The 20,246-nt window shown below is 38.6% G+C and overlaps 2 protein-coding genes across 2 annotated transcripts in view; one reads left to right on the forward strand and one right to left on the reverse strand.

Moving 5' to 3' along the window:
- IL1RAPL1 (interleukin 1 receptor accessory protein like 1) overlaps window positions 1-20,246 on the forward strand; it is a 646,715-nt gene that overhangs the window by 88,525 nt on the left and 537,944 nt on the right. The window lies entirely within an intron of this gene.
- On the reverse strand, window positions 1,805-6,013 carry LOC113266003 (transcription factor SPT20 homolog). The gene is made up of 2 exons (XM_044389438.1): window positions 4,487-6,013; window positions 1,805-2,659 (listed from the first exon to the last, which is right to left on the reverse strand). Exons 1-2 carry the CDS (start codon window positions 6,011-6,013, stop codon window positions 1,805-1,807), a joined length of 2,382 nt encoding a protein of 793 aa, XP_044245373.1.

Below are 20,246 nucleotides of genomic sequence, written 5' to 3' on the forward strand. Positions count from 1 at the left end.
GTCGTTACGGATGAGGGTATGCAGATAGATTTTGTTTTGTTAAGTATTTAAAACTCCTTGGTAATTAATTCAGTTACTTTGTGAATTATTCTAACACCAAACAGTAAAGGCACTGGCAGGCTCAGAGAAATAAATGATGAATGCCATCATACTTGGACATGTAAAATGAAACATGCTTACCAATCATCCAAGTAGATGTCTGAAATAGCAAATATTATGATAAAGTCTTTTAACAAAAGTAACTATTTAACAAATATATTTTATGATGTTTTCAATAGCTCATTCTTTTCAAGCAAACTTCACTTCCAAAAACTCAGGAAGGTGACATTTTGAGTGATATAAATCTTTACAGTTACATATAAGTATTTTATTATATTTATTTTTTAAAGATTTATGTATTTGAGGGGGAGGGGGATGCTTCTCTCCCTGCTGAGTGCAAAGCCCAAGGCGGGGCTCAGTCTCAGGACCCTGAGATCATGATCTGAGCTGTAAGCAAGAGTCAGACGCTAAACCGACTGAGCCACTCAGGTGCCCCTACATATAAGTATTTTAAAAGTATTATGCACATTTATGAATTTACTTAAATTGAGGGGGAAGGGGTTTTAATGTAGTCATATAGTTTCTTACCATACAATGCTATTGTAAAATATATTGTTTAGGAGCTGCAGTAATCATTTTTAATTAGCAGCTACCTTTAAAGATATCTTCATATCACAATTATTTATTATTTTCCCTATAATTCCCTGTTGTCATTTGTTCCATCAGTTCATCTAAACTTATCATTTTTCATTTACTTGACCATTATAAGTCAAGAAACTTTAACCTTTTCTCTCTTGTGATTATTATCTTGTCTGGTGGGGACAAAATAATTGAGACAGAATAGAGGAGCAAGAGGCAGACAGCAGGTGCATTTGTATATTATGAAATGTTTGCAAAATAATAAGCACCACATGAATAATGCATTTGAAGAATATTGTCTGGCAAATGATATTGAGTCATATATCCAAATCATCCCTCAATTACTGAAGAATGAATTACAAGTGCTTAATGCATCCAGTTTTATCAGACAGAGAGAGAATTCACCATGTGGGGCATCAAGGTAGAGTAAAAGGGCTACTGTTTATTTAATAGAGGATTAAAATCTCTGTATCTGTATCTATATGTCTATAGCTGTACCTATGTCTCTGTAATTTGAAAGCCTAAAAGATGTCTGTGTGTGTATGTGTATATACATACATTTAAAAGTCTAGTATGGCTTTTTTTGAATAATTAAGTTCCTGTGGCTTATTTGCTGTAGATTCCACGGTTGGTTTTTATGTAATATAACAAATTTGCACTAATATTTTTACTGTAGTTTTATTTTTAAGCTTAAATACTTATGTTTATTTCTTTCAAATATTTAGTATTTATATTAATTAACATTAATTCAAATTTAAATTTCAATATTTAATATATCTTACATTAACCTTGACAATAAACTTAAGAAGTGAATATTCCTATCCATATTTTACAGGTAAGGAAATGGAGACTCAGTGAAGTTAGGAAATAGGCTTACAGCTAGTAAATTGCAGAGCTGGGATATTGACCTGATGGTAGCTAACATCAAAGTTCATTCTTTCTTTTTTTTTTCATTAAAATATTTCCCTATTTTTATATATAAAAATTACCGGGTTGTGCTTCTGTATGGTTTGTATACCTAGCAATGTAAAATACTGAGACATTAAAGACAAAGATGAAGAAGATACTCAGAAACCCTCTGCTTCAATGTTTTTTTCTTTTTTTAAAAAGAGAAGTAATGCAAGACCTAGGATTTTCGAGTAGTTGATGTGCCTCTCTTCATTTTACCTTTTGAATGGTTTGCTGTCTGCTTACTAAGTGGAGGTGGCCGAATTGTCTGGGCGGCTACCGTCGTCACAGCCACGGGGCCCTGCAAGATTCTCAACTGTTGTATCTGCTGCTGGGCCTGCAGCTGCAAGGCCCGAGCTGGCTGCAGTGGGTGCCCAGGGTGGCTCTGCTGGGGTCTTCTCTGGCTCTCCGTAGAGGCATGCGGAGCCAACACCACTCTCTGAGGCTGCAGAAAACTTTCTGCTCCAGGGAGGTTAAGGACAATGGTTTGCTGAGTAGATGAGGCTATTTGATTGGTTGAACCTTGTGCACTTGAACCCGGTGGCACTGGCTCCTGAGGACCAGTAGTTGGGGGCTGTTGACTTGTAGTTGTGGGTTGTTGGAGTTGTGGTTGTGGAATCAACTGATAGAGCCACTGCTGCTGAGGTTGCTGCTGGGTGTTCAAAAGGAGTGAACCTTGTGGAAGCTCCAGTAGAGTTACTGGACTGATACCGGAGGCATTTTTTAAAATAAATTGAACTTCTATTTGAGGAGTCTGCGGTGCAATGGGCACTGCATTTGGTGGCCGAGCTCCTGAGGACAGGTTGCTGGGCTTAATTCCCGTAGGAGCTGTGGTCCCAGAGGTAGAGCCCTTCCTGGAACTGGAACCTCTCCCTAACGCCTGGGCTCCACGACCAGGGCCCACCACTTTGATGATGTTGTGGCCAGCAGAGTTGGCCATGACTGGGATGGTCAGGCTTCTCTGTGATGAGCTGGTGGTATTGAGGGAGGCTGCAGGAAGCATGTTAACTCGATTCACTTCTACAGAGGATTTCTGGGAAGGGGCCATGACCCGGGTGGCCAAGGTTCTTTGTGATGAGCTGGTAGTGGACAAAGTGATTGGAGGAAGCATGCTAACTTGAATCACTTCTGCAGAGGATTTCTGGGAGTTGGCCATGACCGGGGTGGCCAGTGTTCTTTGTGATGAAGTGGTAGTTGATAGGGTGCCTGGAGGAAGCATGCTAACTTGTATCACTTCCGCAGAGGATTTCTGGGAGTTGGCCATGACCGGGGCGGCCAGGGTTCTTTGTGATGAGCTGGTAGTTGACAGGGTGGCTGGAGGAAGCATGCTAACTCGAATCACTTCTGCAGAGGATTTCTGGGAGTTGGCCATGACCGGGTTGGCCAGGGTTCTTTGTGATGAGCTGGTGGTATTGAGGGTAGCTGGAGGAAGCATGCTAACTTGAATCACTTCCGCAGAGGATTTCTGGGAGTTGGCCATGACTGGGGTGGCCAGGATTCTTTGTGATGAGGTGGTAGTGGACACAGTGGCTGGAGGAAGCATGCTAATTTGACTCACTTCCACAGAGGGTTTCTGGGAGTTGGCCATGACCGGGGTGGCCAGGGTTCTTTGTGATGAGCTGGTAGTGGACAAAGCAGATGGAGGAAGCATGTTAACTCGAATCACTTCTGCAGAGGATTTCTGGGAATTGGCTGTGAGCTGGGTGGCCAGGATTCTTTGTGATGTGCTGGTAGTGGACACAGTGGCTGGAGGAAGCAGGCTAATTTGATTCACTTCCACAGAGGATTTCTGGGAGTCTGTCGTGACCGGGGCGGCCAGGGCTCTTTGTGATGAGCTAAAAGTGGACAAAGTAGCTGGAGGGAGCATTCTAACTTGAATCACTTCCATAGAGGGTTTCTGGGAGTTGGTCATGACTGGGGTTGCCAGAGTTTTTTGTAATGAGTTGGTAGTGGACACAGTGGCTTCAGGAAGGATGCTAGCCCGATTCACTTCCACAGAGGATTTCTTGGAGTTGGCTGTGACCTGGGTGGCTGGGGTTCTTTGTGACGAGCTGGTAGTGGACAAAGCAGCTGGAGGAAGCATGCTAAGTCGAATCACTTCCGCACAGGATTTCTGGGAGTTGGTCGTGACAGGGGTAGCCACGGTTCTTTGTAATGAGTTGGTAGTGGACACAGTGGCTGCAGGAAGGATGCTAGCCCGATTCATTTCCACAGAGGGTTTCTGGGACTTGGCCATGACCTGGGTGGCTAGGGTTCTTTGAAAGGAGCTGGTAGTGGACAAAGTGATTGGAGGAAGCATGCTAACTCGAATCACTTCCACAGAGGGTTTCTGGGAGTTGGTTGTGACCTGGGTGGCCAGGGTTCTTTGTGATGAGCTGGTAGTTGACAGGGTGGCTGGAGGAAGCATGCTAACTCGAATCACTTCTGCAGAGGATTTCTGGGAGTTGGCCATGACTGGGGTGGCCAGGGTTCTTTGTGATGAGCTTGTAGTGGACAGGGCGGCTGCAGGAAGTGTGCTAAGTTGAATCACTTCCACGGAGGATTTCTGGGAGTTGGCCATGACCGGGGTGGCCAGGGTTCTTTGATATGAGCTCGTGGTAGACACAGTAGCTGGAGGAAGTGTGCTAAGTAGAATCACTTCTGCAGAGGATTTCTGGGAGTTGGTCATGACCGGGGTGGCCAGGATTCTTTGTGATGAACTCGTGGTGGACACAGTGCCTGCAGGAAGTGTGCTAACTCGATTCACTTCCACAGAGGATTTCTGGGAGTTGGCCGTGACCTGAGTGGCCAGGATTCTTTGTGATGAGCTGGTGGTGGACATGGTGGCTGCAGGAAATATGCTAACTGAATTCACATCCACAGTGGGTTTCTGAGAAAGATGTGGTGGCTTAGAAGCAAGAACAGGAGATGGAGATTTAAGAAAGCTGCTTCTTTGCCATGGAGCAAAACTGTTACCTAATGAAGTCTTTTCTGAGCTTGAGGAAGGTTTGATGGTTGGAGATGGATGTCTGACTCCCTTCCCCAGGACTGAAGACTGAACCGACTTAATCTTAGGCTGTTCAGTTTCTTTCTCCGGAGGAAGCTGGCTGAGGCTGGCTGAGTCACTGGAACTGTGTGACGTGGTGCCCGGACATCTGGCCTTCTTCTGGACCAAGACCTCTGACTGAATGACTGCCACTCCAGCATCAGTCTTTGACCCAGGCAGGACACTATTTGAATGGTCATCTGTGGAGGGGTGGAGAGGAGACATCTGTCTTTCATATCTGACTTTTTTACGTCGCCTTCTTTTTCCAGAGATAAGTGGATCATTAAGCGACCGCATGAGGGTCAGCTTTGTTGTCTGAGACTCATCAACATCTTCATATCCAAATACAAAATCATCTTTTACCTCATGGGCTGGCCAGACTCTTGGTTGTGAGTCATCATATTTGACAAAGTTCTCCCATTTAGCATATTTCTGCACATCCACTTCAGAAGGTACGGCCAAGTCACAGGGTCTCTGTTTCCACATATCTACATAATTTGCTGCTTTAGAAATTATGAAGTTAGAATTCTCACTTGTTTCACTTTCTTTGCTTTTTTTGCAAGAAGTCAATACTTTCAGCTCAGGAGGAGGTGGACAGTGAGACAGCTCCTGCTGCCGATTCAGAGAGGGTGCAGAATACCTCTTGAAGCTCCTTTTCATCGGGCGAGTGTTCATCTTCTGCTTGTCGTAGAGCAGCCTGTTTGCAGTGCAGGCTACTGCTACAGAAGGATCAAGACACAGGGGTTCAGCGGTAGCCAAGATCAGTTGGCTCTCAAGCAACAGTTTGTCTTCCTGGGTCCACTCCTGGCCATCGCTGGTTATGGACTGCACGTCGCAGGCTAAGGTCTGCATCGTAGGGCGCAGGAGAATATGCCTGCTCTGGTAGCCGGGAGGATCCCCACCACTGCACTGCCTGTAGTCCCGCACCTGTGCTATGACACACCCACAGTGGAAGAAGTTAACCTGAGATTTTTCCAGGAGGTCCAGCAGAGCAGGAGGTAATTCTTCAGCATCCAGGTAGTCAAGCAATTCCCCTTCTTCATAAGGCAGCCGAATGGTCTCTGAATACGCTCCATGTTTCCCCTCGAGCATCAGCGAATATCCCCCCGCTCCTGGGTGTAGGTTGACCACTAAACACGGCAGCGACTCTCTTCTAAGGAGCTTCTCTAGCAAGCTCACATTGCTTCTTAGTTCCTCCGTAGCCTCGGGCTCTTTCCCACATTCTTCCACATAGATGTCATAAAGTTTTTCATAGAGAGATGCTTCCCCACTCGACGAGCGTTTCCTTTTAGGAGGCCTCTGCTGGGCACTTGCGATGACGTAGTCCGCGTGGTCCAAAGCCCGTTCTACAGCCTGTTGCATTGCGGTACAAAAGGGGCCCTAAAGAGAAGAGAAAATTCAAATGCCTAGCGGAGCGGGGTAAAAACCCCGCCCTTCACGTCACCGTGGAGTCTTGCAAGTGCCGCAAGTCCACAGTGGAGTGGAACCACCAGCTTAACTTCAAAACTGATACCAAGAAACCCGCCAGCAAGAAAGCAATACAGAGAATTCTTGCAAGTCTCCGAAAATACCTGTATCTGTATAGGCTGCAGCCACTGTGCCGGGCCTTGCCTCACTGCGCCTTGCGTCGTTGTCCTTGGTTAGGCCGGAAGTGTGCGTGGAGGGGTCAAACTACACAGTGTTCCGTGCGCTTGCGTGCTGCCTCAGGCTGCACCTTCTGCCTCCTTGGCGGTATAGTTTTCAGTGGTCTGTACTTCCTGTTGTGGTGCCTGCACTTCCTATTGCCAAGTGGGGCCGGGCGTCTGTGTCCAGTCGATCCAGTTTAACGGGGCAATAAGAAAAACCATTTCTAGAAAGTGATTCAGTGTCATCCTTTCTCCCACTTTGTTCTCATAAAGCAAAGAGCAAAGAAAAATTACAAATATAAATATGCCCTATGTGCTCTCCTTTTCCCCGTAGGAAGTGTATGTATGTTAAACCAACGGCTACTTTTGAGAATGAATTATGAGGAAAGTAATGTGCTAGAATTGAGACAATAGGATCAGTGACAAGTGACTTACCATGTAGGAGTTAACAGTTTCCTTGGTGAGGCAAACAATCAGATAAATAGAATACACCACAATTTATAGACTTGTGGGCAGAGTGATAAAGAAAAAGAAGTGCTAAACATGGAGAAGTGAAAAAACTATTCCCAAAGGATGTGATAGTTTAGCTTTCTTAAAGGATGAATAGAAAGCTATCAGACAAAAGGATTCAAGTCATGGCGATTCTGTAGTTAGGAGAGAAATCTAGATTGTAGCTATGGATGAGGATGTTATCTATTTGAAATTATTTTCCAGAGAGTTCCCACCAAGAGTCAAGCATATTTCAAAGCTACTCAAAATAAAATGTATCTAATGCTCCAGGAACTTTACAAAGCAGGCATTATTACTCTCCCTTTTTTTTTTCCAAATGAAGAAACTGACATTCAACCAATTGAAATAATAGGCTCAAGGTTATAAAATGGTAAGCAGTTGAGGCATGGAGCAAATCCAAATCTCTGACTGCAAAGCCTAACCACCTTCCACCTTTTTATGAAACTAACCGTAAAAGCAGAGGAGCATCTGGAAACATTGACAGGGAATTTGGTGGTAAGTGCCTGCACAGTATCTTACATGCAAATTTTATGGGTTTTTTCACAAATGTAAAACATTAAATTACTTATTTTGAAGCAAAATTGACAATTCATGAAGATGCCCCATTAGCACCAGTCATGGAAAAATAAATACACAAGAATGGTGAAGAAGTTGTTTTGGAGATGGGTCAGGGGATGAGTGAAACAGGTGATGGGGATTAGAGTACACTTATGATAAGCCCTGAGTAATATATAGAATTGTTGAATCTATATTGTACACCAGAAGATAATATAACACTTTATGTTAATTATGCTGGAATTAAAATAAAATACTTAACTTAAAAAATAAGTAATGGCAAGAGATTTGCCTTACCAGGTATTTTATCATACTAAACAGTGTGTTGGTGTATAAATTTCAAGAGAATTAAGTTGAACAGTTGGATTTCTAAGAAATAATTCCCAAAATATACAGGAGTTTGACATATAATAAGTGAGGCATCACATGTCAGTGGAGAAAAGATAAAGTTTTCACTCAGTGTTGTTTGTAAAAAAGGAAAGTGAAAATAAAACATTTTTCTTTCTTAACATTCCTGTAAAAATAAGTAAGTCAATGATGAAACTATAAAACTACTAGAAGAAAATATTGAAAAAATTTAAAATATATATAATTCAGAGTAGAAAAAGTCTTTCTCAAAGTCCCCAAGTCCAGAGGGTATAAAATGATTGATATAATTATTACAGAGAAATAAAAAAAAAAAACTCTCGTCATGTCAATCAAAATAAAATGAAATGGTAAATGACAAACTGACAGAAGATATTTGCAATAGAATTCAAAATAAACCAATATCCTTAATATAAGAAAACCTGCAGCTCTGCCATACTATTTTATATTTTGTGCCCATTTTGTTGTTTCCACCAGTTGTCTTTATACCGATACCTTTATGTAATCACCTTAGTCGTCTTCTTTTCTTACTTAGATTTTTCTATGGTGTCAACTTACAGTATTTTAATTGTCATCTATATGTTAATGAATCAGATTACTCTATATCCCTCTCTTCTCTTTGCATTTTTTAGTTATGTTATTTCTACTTCATCAGAGAAAATAATATTTACATGCTATTCTTACAACTGTAATACTTAATTCTACCTTTATTTAGTACCAGATCATCAGTTAAGTATGTTCACTACCAAAATTTCTCTAAATCCTTCTCCATCCTTATGCTGTAAAATTTTCATTCTCTATTTCTGGAAGCATTTATGTGTACAGTATTTCCTGAGATTCTTTTTCTAATGTTTAAAACTTTGCTGGTAATAAAATCTTGGCTCATACTGTGTCCTTTAGATTCTTGAAAATGTTACTCCGCTATTGTCGTGCTTTGTGTTTTCTTTTTTGTAAGTGACTTGGCCTTTTTCTCTGGAAGTTCAGAGGGTATTATTTTTCATTTTATTTTATTTTACTTTATTTTAGGTATAGTTAATATACAGTGTTATATTAGTTTCAGATGTACAATATAATGATTCAACGATTCCATACATCACCCAGTGCCCGTCATGACAAGTGCCCTCCTTAATCCCCATCACCTTTTTAACCCATCCCCTCACTCCTCTCCCCTCAGATAACCATCAAATTGTCCTCTATAATTAAGAATCTGTTTCTTGGCTTATTTCTCTCTCTTTTTCTTCCCCTTGCTCATTTGCTTTGTTTCTTAAATTATAAGTGAAATTGTATGGTACTTGTCTTTCTCTGACTGACTTATTTCACTTAGCGTTATACTCTCTAGCTCCTTCCATGTCATTACAAATGGCAATATTTCATTCTTTTTTATGACTGAATAATATTCGGTCATATATATATATATATTCATGACATCTTCTTTAAACATTCATCAGTTGGTGGACTCTCCCGGGCTCCTTCCGTAGCTTGGCAATGGTAAATAATGCTGCTAAAAACATAGGGGTGCATATATCTTTTTGATCTTAAGGTAGTTCTATTTTTAACTTTCTGGGGGAACCTCTGTACTGTTTTTCACCGTGACTGCACCTCATCCATTTGCATTCCCACCAACAGTACAAGAGGGTTCCTTTTTCTCCACATCCCTGTCGACACCTGTTGTTTCTTGTGTTTTTTATTTTTACCATACTGACAGGTGTGAGGTGATATCTCATTGTGGTCTGGATTTGCACTTCCCTGATGATGAGTGATGTTGGGCATCTTTTCATGTGTCTGTTGGCCATCTGGATATCTTCTTTGGAGAAATGTATGTTCACTTCTTTCCATTTTGAAATTAAATTGTTTTTTGGGGTGTCAATTTATATAAGTTCTTTATGTATTTTGGATACTAACCCTTTATCAGATATATCACTTGCAAATATCTTCTCCCATTCAGTGGATTGCCTTTTAGTTGTGCTGATTGTTTTGGTCACTGTGCAGAAGCTTCTTATTTTAGTGTAGTCCCAATAGTTTATTTTTGCTTTTGTTTCCTTTGCCTCAGGAGACATACTAGAAAGAAGTTGCTACAGCCAATGTCGAAATAGTTACTGCTTGTGTTCTCTTCTAGGATTTTGATGGTTTCAGGTCTAACATTTAAGTCTTTAATCCATTTTGGATTTATTTTTGTGTCTGGTGTAAGAAAGTGGTCCGGTTTCATTCTTTTGCATGTTGCTTTCCAGTTTTTACAACATCATTTGTTGAAGAACCCATCTTCTTCCTATTGGACACTCTTTCTTGATTTGTCAAAGATTAATTGACCATATAGTTGTAGGTTCATTTCTGAATTTTCTGTGTTTTCTATTCTATTTGTCTTTTTGTCTGTTTTTGTGCCAATATCATACTGTTTTGAATACTAAATCTTTGTAATATAACTTGAAGTCTGGAATTGTGATACCTCCATCTTCACTTTTCTTTTTCAGAATCGCTTTGACAATGTGGGGTCTTTCATTATTTTTAAAGTATAATGGTTTTGATAAAGTATTTATTGGATTTGAACATCCTTTCTCTTTTTTCCTAGCATGTGATGAGTTCTTTTAATATGTAAATCCAGAGCTTTTATTTCAACAAAGTTTTCTTTAGTAGAATTTTAAAACATTCTTCTATTCCTTTGATTTGCTATTTTTCCTTCAGGTATTTCAGTTGAAGTATGTTGGATAATCTTTTTTGTCTTTTCTATCATGTTCTCTCTAAACCTTTTTGTATTACTTCTTGTTTCTTTTCTATTCTTTCCTTTATAAGCCTATGTTAAATGTGGTTATACCTGTTTTTCCTTGGGAACTCTTTTAATTTTATATTGCTGCCATTACAAATTACCACAAACTTATAGGCCAAAACCAACACTCATTTTTGTTTTCTCACAGTTCTGTGGTCACAACACAGGACAAGCTTAGCTTAGTGTCTCACAAGTCTGAAGTCAAGGTTGCCTGGCCAGGCTCTTAACTGGAGGATCTGGGGAAGAATCCACTTCAAGTAGTTGGCCAAATTTAGACTTTAGTGGTTATAGGATTAAGGTTTCCATTTTCTTTCTGATTGTCAGCCAGGAACCACTCTTAGCTCCTAAAAGTTGCTTATATTGTTTCTTTGTCAGGTGGCTTCTTCCATCTCTACACTAGTGATAGTTTATTGAATCCTTTTCATGCTTCAAGTGTCTCAGACTTCCTCTTCTGCTACCAGATGGAGAAAGCTCCAAGCTTTTAAAGGCCCATCTGGAGAGTATGGTATCATCTTCCCTGTTTTAAGTTATGGTGCCACGTAACATATAATAATTAAAGGAGTGATAAGTCATTATATTCAAGTGTGCTGAGAATTAGAGGAGGTCATCTTTCACTGGCCCCACCACAAACACCTTATAATTTAGTCGTCATTCATTTCCTATCTCTCCTGAATTTGATTAGCTCTTGTTTCATATCTTCATGTGATTTGTCCTATTCTATTTGGAGTTTTTTTTTTTTAATTTTATGATTTGTAGTGTTCTTCCAATTGCACAATCACTTGTTTATGTATAAAATTCCTGTTGCTGTGTTAAGGTAGAATTCCCTCTGCTTTGTGTGAGTGTGGATGTGCACGTGTGCACATGTGTTTTACAACTGTTATTTGTTGAACTGATTCTCCTTTTTTGGCTTTTCCCCCTGAATCAGCAATAGAAGACACTTTGAGGTGTGTAGGGTTGGGAGATCCCATGGCTTACTTGATTTCATATTTCAGTACCACCTTCTGCTGTCATTATGACATGTGAATCTTATTATTTTTATTGTTGTTGGTGGTGGTGGTAGTTTTTAACAAATGGTTTCTTCTGATTCTATGACCCAATTTTGGTTCACTAGAGCCCTTTATTTTTAGTCAGGTTTCCCACTCCTCCCGCCTTCACCATTAAGTCTTCAAAGGAAACATTTCCTCTCAAAGGTATCTCACTCTCTTCCTAAGAAGAGTTGACCACCTCTGTGTGTCTCTGTGTGCTCTTTCTATGCTCCTTTCTTTTGATACCTCAGTAACTGATGGTCTAATCTACCTGGTCTCAAATTGTTTCTCAGTATTTCCCATCTCAGAATTTGGCCGCAGAAGATGTCTACAGATTAATAAAAATAAGATCATTAACCTAAAAGGGAAGAATAAAGGGGTTAAAATGACAGTTCACAAAAGAAGGAATACAAATACCACTTAAGTATATGAAAAGACGTTCAACTTCACAAATAATAGAATTATAAGTTAAGACTAAAATAAAAGTCCTATTTTTACCTATTACATTGCCAAAGATGAAAATACTTTATAGTTTATCTTGTTAGCTACTGGTGTGGGGAAACAGACAACTCTTAAACATTGCTGAGGGTGTTAATTGGACCAATTCCTGTGGATAACAAAGAACATGGTAATAGCATTTGCCACCAAATTTGGCTTTAGGGTGGCTGGGGCTCATAGGTAAGAATTTTCCACTATTAGCATATACTCATTAAAAATATACTTACTTTTCAATTTTTTTAAAAGTGCAACATTTCTGCTGTTATCATACTCTAGATGGATAACAACTGTTATCCATCGGTGGAGGTAGCTGTACTTCATTCTGAGTATCATTTTGCAACATAAGAGCACTCATGAGGAAATGAATAGCAAGGACAAAAATGTAGGGCAATTCTGGCATTTAACCAAAAAGGACTGAGTGACTAGAAGCACAAAAGGAAAACCAGGAAAAGGCCTTCTAATAAAATCTCAAGATGACTGTACATAAATAGTATTCAATGTCATATTGTGCTGAAGCCAGATAATGATTGAAAGCCAAGAGATTATTGGTAACACTAGTAACAACATTTTCTGAGAAATAATGGAGAGAAAACTGAGACCATAGTACAGAAATTGAGGAGCCTGTGTTGAGAAAATGAGAATAGTTTACAATACCACCAAAAGATTTGTATCTGTGAAAGGGAAGAGGTAAGTTACAGGTAGACATAGAGTACACAAACGTGCACACAAAGACTACCTCTCTGTAAAATCACTCAGTAATGCACTAAATGGGTCAGGTACATATAACCTGCATAATGATATTATCAATAATGTTATTTTGGAATTTCAGAAAAGGATGTAAGCCTTCATGTAGACTTTTATTTGACAAATGAGAAACTAACATACCCAAAGCCACAATTCAGATTAATGACTTATTCGTGTTATGTGCTTTATACACTATAGACATAATAAATGGTAAATAAAGATATCAGTAACTACTAAGTCAAATTAGGCAGCAATACTTTGTACAATTTGGATTCCAAACAAATCCATATTAGTAAAGAAAACCAGGAGCCAGAAGCAATGTAATAGCTTTTTCAAATTAGCCACCAAGGTAGTCAGTTACAATTGTATTTAATAGACTAGTGAACAGAAGGGTTTTGAGAGTGGGAATGATTACAGGGCTGTTGCATAAATTGTAGCTTCGAGAAAGCACTCAAGTAAAAGATGTCCAGTTAATTGTTATGATATTGTTCATGTGTATATGAAGAACAATTTGGAAAGGCCCTGCATCCTGATAAGACTGAATATAATGGGATTGAACTCCTCCATTCCATAAGAGTTTTCTCTGTCTCGCTATTACCATAATGGACTCTTAAGGAAGAAGCAGATATTATAACTAGAATTCATGTATACAATAAAGCCATTTTCATTTCTTTGTAACAGTTGTTTCATATGAGAAGAACATGAGAAGTAACCTTATAGTATTGACAGCAAAGTAGGTTTGACAGCTGACTATTGCGAAGTCTCTTGTGTAATTATCCCACCAATCCTCTGGCTAGGGATAAGTGTTTTTCATATGACCCATACTTCTGAAAATACTGAATTTCAAAATGTCTGTTCCATGCATGTAGCTATTGACATCCGCAAATATTTAACCATCTAGTTCTTGAGTCCCATTGGTGATTCTTCCATCAAAAACCAAGAATAGAGCAAGGCTAATAACGGGCAAGCCCTCATTCATGCTGTTTTATTTATTTATTTTTCTCCTTCCTGCTGCATCTAGGGATGCCTTCCACTTTATTCCTCATGGCAACTGCAGCTCTTTCTGGCAATAATATAAGACAAGTTTAACTGAATTTCAAATGTATGGAACTTAACTCCCAGAAAGGGTGTTCTATTTATATTGAACTTTTTTATGAAAATGAAAAGTTGGATCTGGAGAACAAAAATGGGGGAGGACTATATTCACAGTAGGATAAAGAGATTAAATATAAAGGGCTGTGTGATTTACCTCTTTATGATGTGGTGCTGGAAAGGAGATTAATCTTTTAAAAAGTGGTGACCTTGATATACATTCCATATTTAGCCAGTGGTAAAATATTATGAATAACGAAGAGTATGTGAAACAGCATTGGGCGTAAGTGAGAAGATTCAAGAGTTGTAGTCAGGTTGACAATCATCTAAGGGGTTAAGCCATGACTGTATATCATAGTAACAGCAGTGATCCGTGTTAAGTAGCTGTTTGTCCATTACAAAGTCTCTTTACATTAGATGCTATTTGCTTCTCCCACAGGCTAGGAAGTTAAGTATCCTTATAATTTTATGATCAGGTAACTGAAGTTCAAGGAAGACTAGTTACTTGTCTCTAATCACACAGCCAGTTAGTGAGTTCTGTGCATGCAACTGTCCAGTTGTGCCTCCTTCTCCTTCTCCTCCTCCTTCTTCCTGTATTCTTTATCATATTTGAGTAAAGATTAGACCCACTTATGTTTTGTTTTTGACACTTTTAATCAAGCCTTTAACATTGCTCTGTGGCATTATATTCTGGCAGTCAAAGTGAAAAGGAGTTTATTCCTACATTTTTGTTGACAAAAATTTTAATGTAATTGTCACATTATAATCATGTTTATATTTATAAAGAAATGTAAATTATTAGACCTTTTTTTTTTTTTCTAAAAGTAGCCTCTTTTTACCGAGGAAAGTTATCAGATTACTGGCATTTAAACTATTTGCTCTTTTAGTGAATTGTAGGTGATTCAGATTAATGGCTCTTCTTTCTAGTCAGAAAAATCTAAAAGTTACTGTTCATTGGAATTGATACTAAAATTACATAAAATGGATTGAAAAGAAGCCAACTGTGAAATATGCTGGTCAAATAGAATAAAAAAGTCTCTCCCCAAAAATGTCTAATTCTGACTTCATTTTTTAAGATTCACTTATTTATTTATTTGAGAGAGAGAGCACATGGGAGTGGAGGAGGGGCAGAGGGAGAGGGAGAGAATCTTCAAGCAGACTGCCCACTGAGCATGAAGCCCACCTGACCTTAGCTGAAACCAAGAGTCATATGCTTAACTCACTGAGCCACTCAGGAGCCCTGTAATTCTGCCTTTAAATTACATTAACTCACTGTTTAATTCTGCTTTTTTTTTTTGTTTTAAAATATCAGTAAAAGATTTTCATCATAGGAAAATGCAAAAGTGTCTTAATTTATCAAATGTGCTATGTTTATACAGTGTTATTTGTACTATTTGCAAATAGATAACTATATGATTTGTGTACCTCTTTATTTTACCTCATGGGAGACTTTAGGAATTATGTATAATGTAGATAAAACACTCAGCTATTTGTTGCCTAAACTACTGTATTGAGCAGGATCTAGTCAGAGCAAATTCATTCCAAGTATTTCAATAGGGGAAATTTAATATGCAAAATGGGTTATAAATATGGTAGAAGAGCTGAAATGGCATAACATGAGGCATTCCAGGGGTCAGCAACAGCAGGAAGCCACAGCCAGCCTTCTGCCTGGGGGGGAAAAAGAGAGGGAGGAAGTAGAATAACCAACTCCAGAACCTGAAATGACAGATCCTTTCTTGGAAAAATTTAACTTTGAAGTCAGCCAGTAGGAGAGCCTGGTAAATGGTAGACATATTTATGGGATAAAGTGGTGAACAAGGCAAATAAAACTCTTGCTCTCATGGCACTTCCACTGTATGAAAGACAAAATATATACCTATATACAGAATAAAAATCAAGAAAATATCAATTAGTGATCATCAATAGGATAAATATAAAGCTGAGTGGTAAAATTACAGACCTTTATTGTTCTCATAGATTTTCTGTATTTATTTGATTTTTAAACATTGTATTGAAATATTATTTATCTTAATTATTGAGTTTTTGATACCTCTTCACTCTCCTCATACTAGTTTTGTTGGGGTGAGCCTGTAATGTCTGAAAGAAATTCTAGCTATTTTGCTTGAGCCGCTGGGTAAATGTTGTGGCAGTCAGTGCCATATGGGAGGCTAGGGGGAGTAGCTTTGAGGATAAAAGTAAAGATTTATTTGTGGGGCACCTTAGGTCTCAAGTAACTTTTTAGATTTCAAATAGGTATGATAAATAGGCAACTGGATACGTAAATCTAGAGTTCAGAGAGAGGTCAGAGCTGGAGATACAAACACAGGAGATGAAACATAGATATGGTATTAGAGGAAGATTAGATGAGAGAATGCATAAAAGCTTTTTAAAAAAATAATGCCTTTACTGAGTATAATTCACATGCCAGATAATTCATGCATTTAAAGTGTAAAATTCATTGTTGTTTATTGTGGTAAAATATACATAACATAAAATTTACCATTTTAACCATGTCTGATCATATGCTTTAGTGGCATTTAGTACATTCACAATGTGGTGCAACCATCCCCACTATCCATTTCCAGAAATTTTTTGTCATTCCGAACAAATTCTGTACCCATTAAACAGCAACTCCCCATTTCTCTCTTTCCCCCAGTTCAGGTAACTTCTCTTTTACTTTTGTCTCTGAATTTGCCAATTCTAGGTATGTAAATGGAGTTATACAATGTTCTTCCTTTTGTGTCTGACTTAGTTCACTTAGCATAGTGTTTTCAAAGTTCATCCACGTTGCATCAGGTATCAAAAAGCCATTCTTTTTAAAGGCCAAATAATATTCTGTTGTGTTCGTATACCACATTTTGTTTATGCATTCATATTTTGATAGACTTTGAGTTGTTTCTCTGTTTTGGCATTGTAAGTAATGCTACTATGAACACTGATACAGAAGTATCTCTTTAAGTCTTTGCTTTCAATTCTTTTAAGTATCTATCTAGGAGTGGAACTGCTAGATCATATGGTACTCTGTGTTTAACTTTTTGAGGAACTGCCAAGCTGGTTTTCCATCGCAGCTGCACCATTTTATATTCCTCCTAGTGGTGCACTAGGGTTCCATTTTTTCCACATCTTTGCCAAAACTTGTTGTTTTCCATTTTTTTATAGTAGCCATTCTAGTGTCTGTGAAGTGGTATTGTATAAAGCTTTTTGTACAATATCCCTCCCTCCACCATTTCCTCTCAGTAAAATATAAGCTCCATAAAAGCAAGTACTTTGCTTGTTCGCTGCTTTATCCCCAGCTGGGCCAGATGCTTAGTCTTTGCTCAACAAATATGTATTGACTGAATTAATGAATTTTAAATGCTCGAAAAGCGATAGTTGACTCATTTAGTAAAATGATGTTATACATTCATGCCTAGGTTAGGTTGTGTCTTCTCTGCTTGACTTAAAGGTTTTATTTTGTTTTTATCAAATGGCATGCCTTTGCTCTGGGAAGGGTTAGGAGAAATATATTGAGTTTACATAGAAAGAAATTATCTTGAACTGTTACAGGAGAAAAGTCAGTGAAATAGTTCAAAAGTGAAATTAGAGTGTTGTGGAAAAAGCAAGTAAGAGCTCACATGTTATCTTCACATTTGAGCACCAACCTGGTGGTAGGAACATCTTGAGTCAAGGGTGGTAGCTGCAGTCTCCTTTTCTGGGAGCATTTCTGGCTTCCATTTACTTTTCCTCCAAAGTCTCTTGGGTGAGAAGAGTTTTTGTGGATACAGGCATGCTGTTTTGTTCCCTTTGTGTGTGCAGAAATTAGGCTGGTTTCTATATATGCTAAGTTCAGAGAGTACGCTCTTTACGTGAAACTCTGATCATGAATTTTGGTAAGCATTGTATATTTAAAATGACACCAGTCTCTAGAGTCTGAAGATATGCACCTTATCAATTTTATGGAATAGATTTGGTTTTTGTCTTATACATGTAATTAGAAATATGATATAAATGTCCTTAATAATTAAGATTATTTACCATCTTCACAGTTAATTTTATTTATTGTATTTTTCTTCTGAAGTTAAGGAAAGCAAAGCTATTATCAAGAAATATTAACCTGCAAAGTAAAAGTGAATAAAGCATATGCCCTTATGACATCTGGAAAATATTTTAAGAAATATTAGCAGAAAAAAAGAAACCCCACTGATTATGAGGTCTGTTTCCTGACATTGTCCACATTTGGTTTCTATATAGCAGGGGAAAAAGCATGTTTCCATATGTTTATATGTTATTAATCTAACTCTGAAAAATGTATTTGTGAATGAGTACAATTTCAGCAAACTCTGGTAGTTGTCTGTCTCCTTTAAAGATTAATATAGATTTTGTTTTACTCTGTTACAACTTTTCCTGGAATTTTCATTGTAAAATGAGGAGGTAGGGTGTAGGATTAGCTCAACATCTGGATCCTCTGTCACCTCTTCTCTACAACAGCCTGGGAGTAAGATTTAATAGCATAAGCACTATTATGCTCACTATGGAAAAAAGCTGCCTGGGTGATGCTTGGAAAGGAAAAAAAGTGATTTACAACTGACCCAAATGTGGCTCACACATTAATTCTCCCTTTTTCTTATCTCTCAAATCAAGAAGATTCAACTACAGTTAGAAGAAAGTCTCGTTGCATACACAGTGAGAGAATGAGATAATCAGGTGATTGCAGATAGCTATTCCATGCCAGGAAATCTTTATAGCTCTATTTTAATTTTTTGCTGGACCTGGAAGACACATTTTCTTGCTACATCCACTATCAGGAAGTGTGTGCTGCTTTAAAGAAGCATAAAACAAAAGGGAATAAAAACTCATTTGGTGAGGTGTAGATGGGAGTTGTTTAAAGGGATTGAGCAGGGGCGCCTGGGTGGCACAGCGGTTGGGCGTCTGCCTTCGGCTCAGGGCGTGATCCCGGTGTTCTGGGATCGAGCCCCACATCAGGCTCCTCCACTGTGAGCCTGCTTCTTCCTCTCCCACTCCCCCTGCTTGCGTTCCCTCTCTCGCTGGCTGTCTCTATCTCTGTCAAATAAATAAATAAAATCTTTAAAAAAAAGGGATTGAGCAAAGAAGAAATGTAATCAGAACTATATAGACCTTAACGAATAATTTTTTCATTCATTTCACAAATATTTATTGAGAGTGCCTGCTCTATGCCTGGCACTGTACTAGGTACTTAAAAAATCATTAGGCCTTTTAAGTCTTTAACCACAATAGTCAGTGAACACATTTGTCTAATGCCTTAGTCACCCTGTACCAGTAGAAACTGGTATTCAGAAGGGTAGAAAAAGCTTAAGAGGTTAAAAAAAGAAGTGCTTGATTTCTCAGAAAATTAAACATAGAATAACCACATGACCCAACATTTCCACCCCTAGGTATATTCCCAAAAGTATTGAAAGAAGGAATTCAAATGAATACTTGTACATGAATGTTCATAGCAGCATTATTTTCAGTAGCCAGAATGTAGAAATAAACTCAAATGTCCATCTGGTCATGTACAAATGAACTATATTGGTATATCTATACACTGGGCTATTAGCCACAAAAAGGAATGAAGTACAAATGCATACTACAATGTGGGTAAGCCTTGAACACATTATGCTAAGTGAAAGAAGGCAGCCACACAAAAAAATCCACACACTATATTATTCCTTTTATATGAAATAGTCCTAATGAGCAAATCCATGAAGACAGAAAGCAGATTGATGTTTGCTAGGGGCTGTGGGAATGGGAAAATAGGGCGCACTTGCTAATAGTTATACGTTTCTTTTTGGGATGATGAATATGTTGTAGAACTAGATAGAGATTGCACAGCATTATGAATGTACTGAATGACACTTAATTGTACATGTTCAGATGGTTAATGGTTAAGTTTATGTTGTATGCAGTTTACCTGTTAAAAAAAAAATAGGCCTCTTGGGGCACCTGGGTGGCTCAGTCGTTAAGCGTCTGCCTTCCGCTCAGGGCATGATCCCAGGGTCCTGGGATCCAGCCTTGCATCAGGCTCCCTTCTGGGCACCTGCTTCTTCCTCTCCCACTCCCCTGCTTGTGTTCCCTCTCTCGTTGGCTGTCTCTCTCTCTGTCAAATAAAAAAAAAAAAAAAGGCCTCCAAGAATCCAAACAGCATGCAGCTAACTCCCTTATTTTATATACTATGAGAAGAATACATATTAACAGAGAAGGCAGCAAAAATAAGTGGAAATAAATGATTACAAATTGAGATTGTTTCAAGGAAAATAAAGGGATAAGATGGATAGGCTTTCCTGAAGAAATTTATAATTTGTAATTTATGTGACCTTGAACCCACGTCCTGGGCCTCAGTTTTCTTCAGGGACATGTTTTTATTTTTGTTTGTCTGTCTCCTTTCCTCCTCCTTCAAGAAGAGGTCAGGAAAGAGACTG

This window comes from Ursus arctos, chromosome X (genome assembly GCF_023065955.2).
Source record: "Ursus arctos isolate Adak ecotype North America chromosome X, UrsArc2.0, whole genome shotgun sequence".
Taxonomy (NCBI): Eukaryota; Metazoa; Chordata; class Mammalia; order Carnivora; family Ursidae; genus Ursus; species Ursus arctos.

What these genes read in the sequence shown, in the direction of transcription:
- LOC113266003 (XM_044389438.1), bottom strand. Translation starts at nt 6,013, where the DNA reads ATGCAACAGGCTGTAGAACGGGCTTTGGACCACGCGGACTACGTCATC. An exon ending in ATCTTTCTCAGAAACCCACT is followed by an intron (nt 2,660 to 4,486) that starts GTGGATGTGAAT and finishes GCCCCTTCCCAG; the next exon opens with AAATCCTCTGTAGAAGTGAA.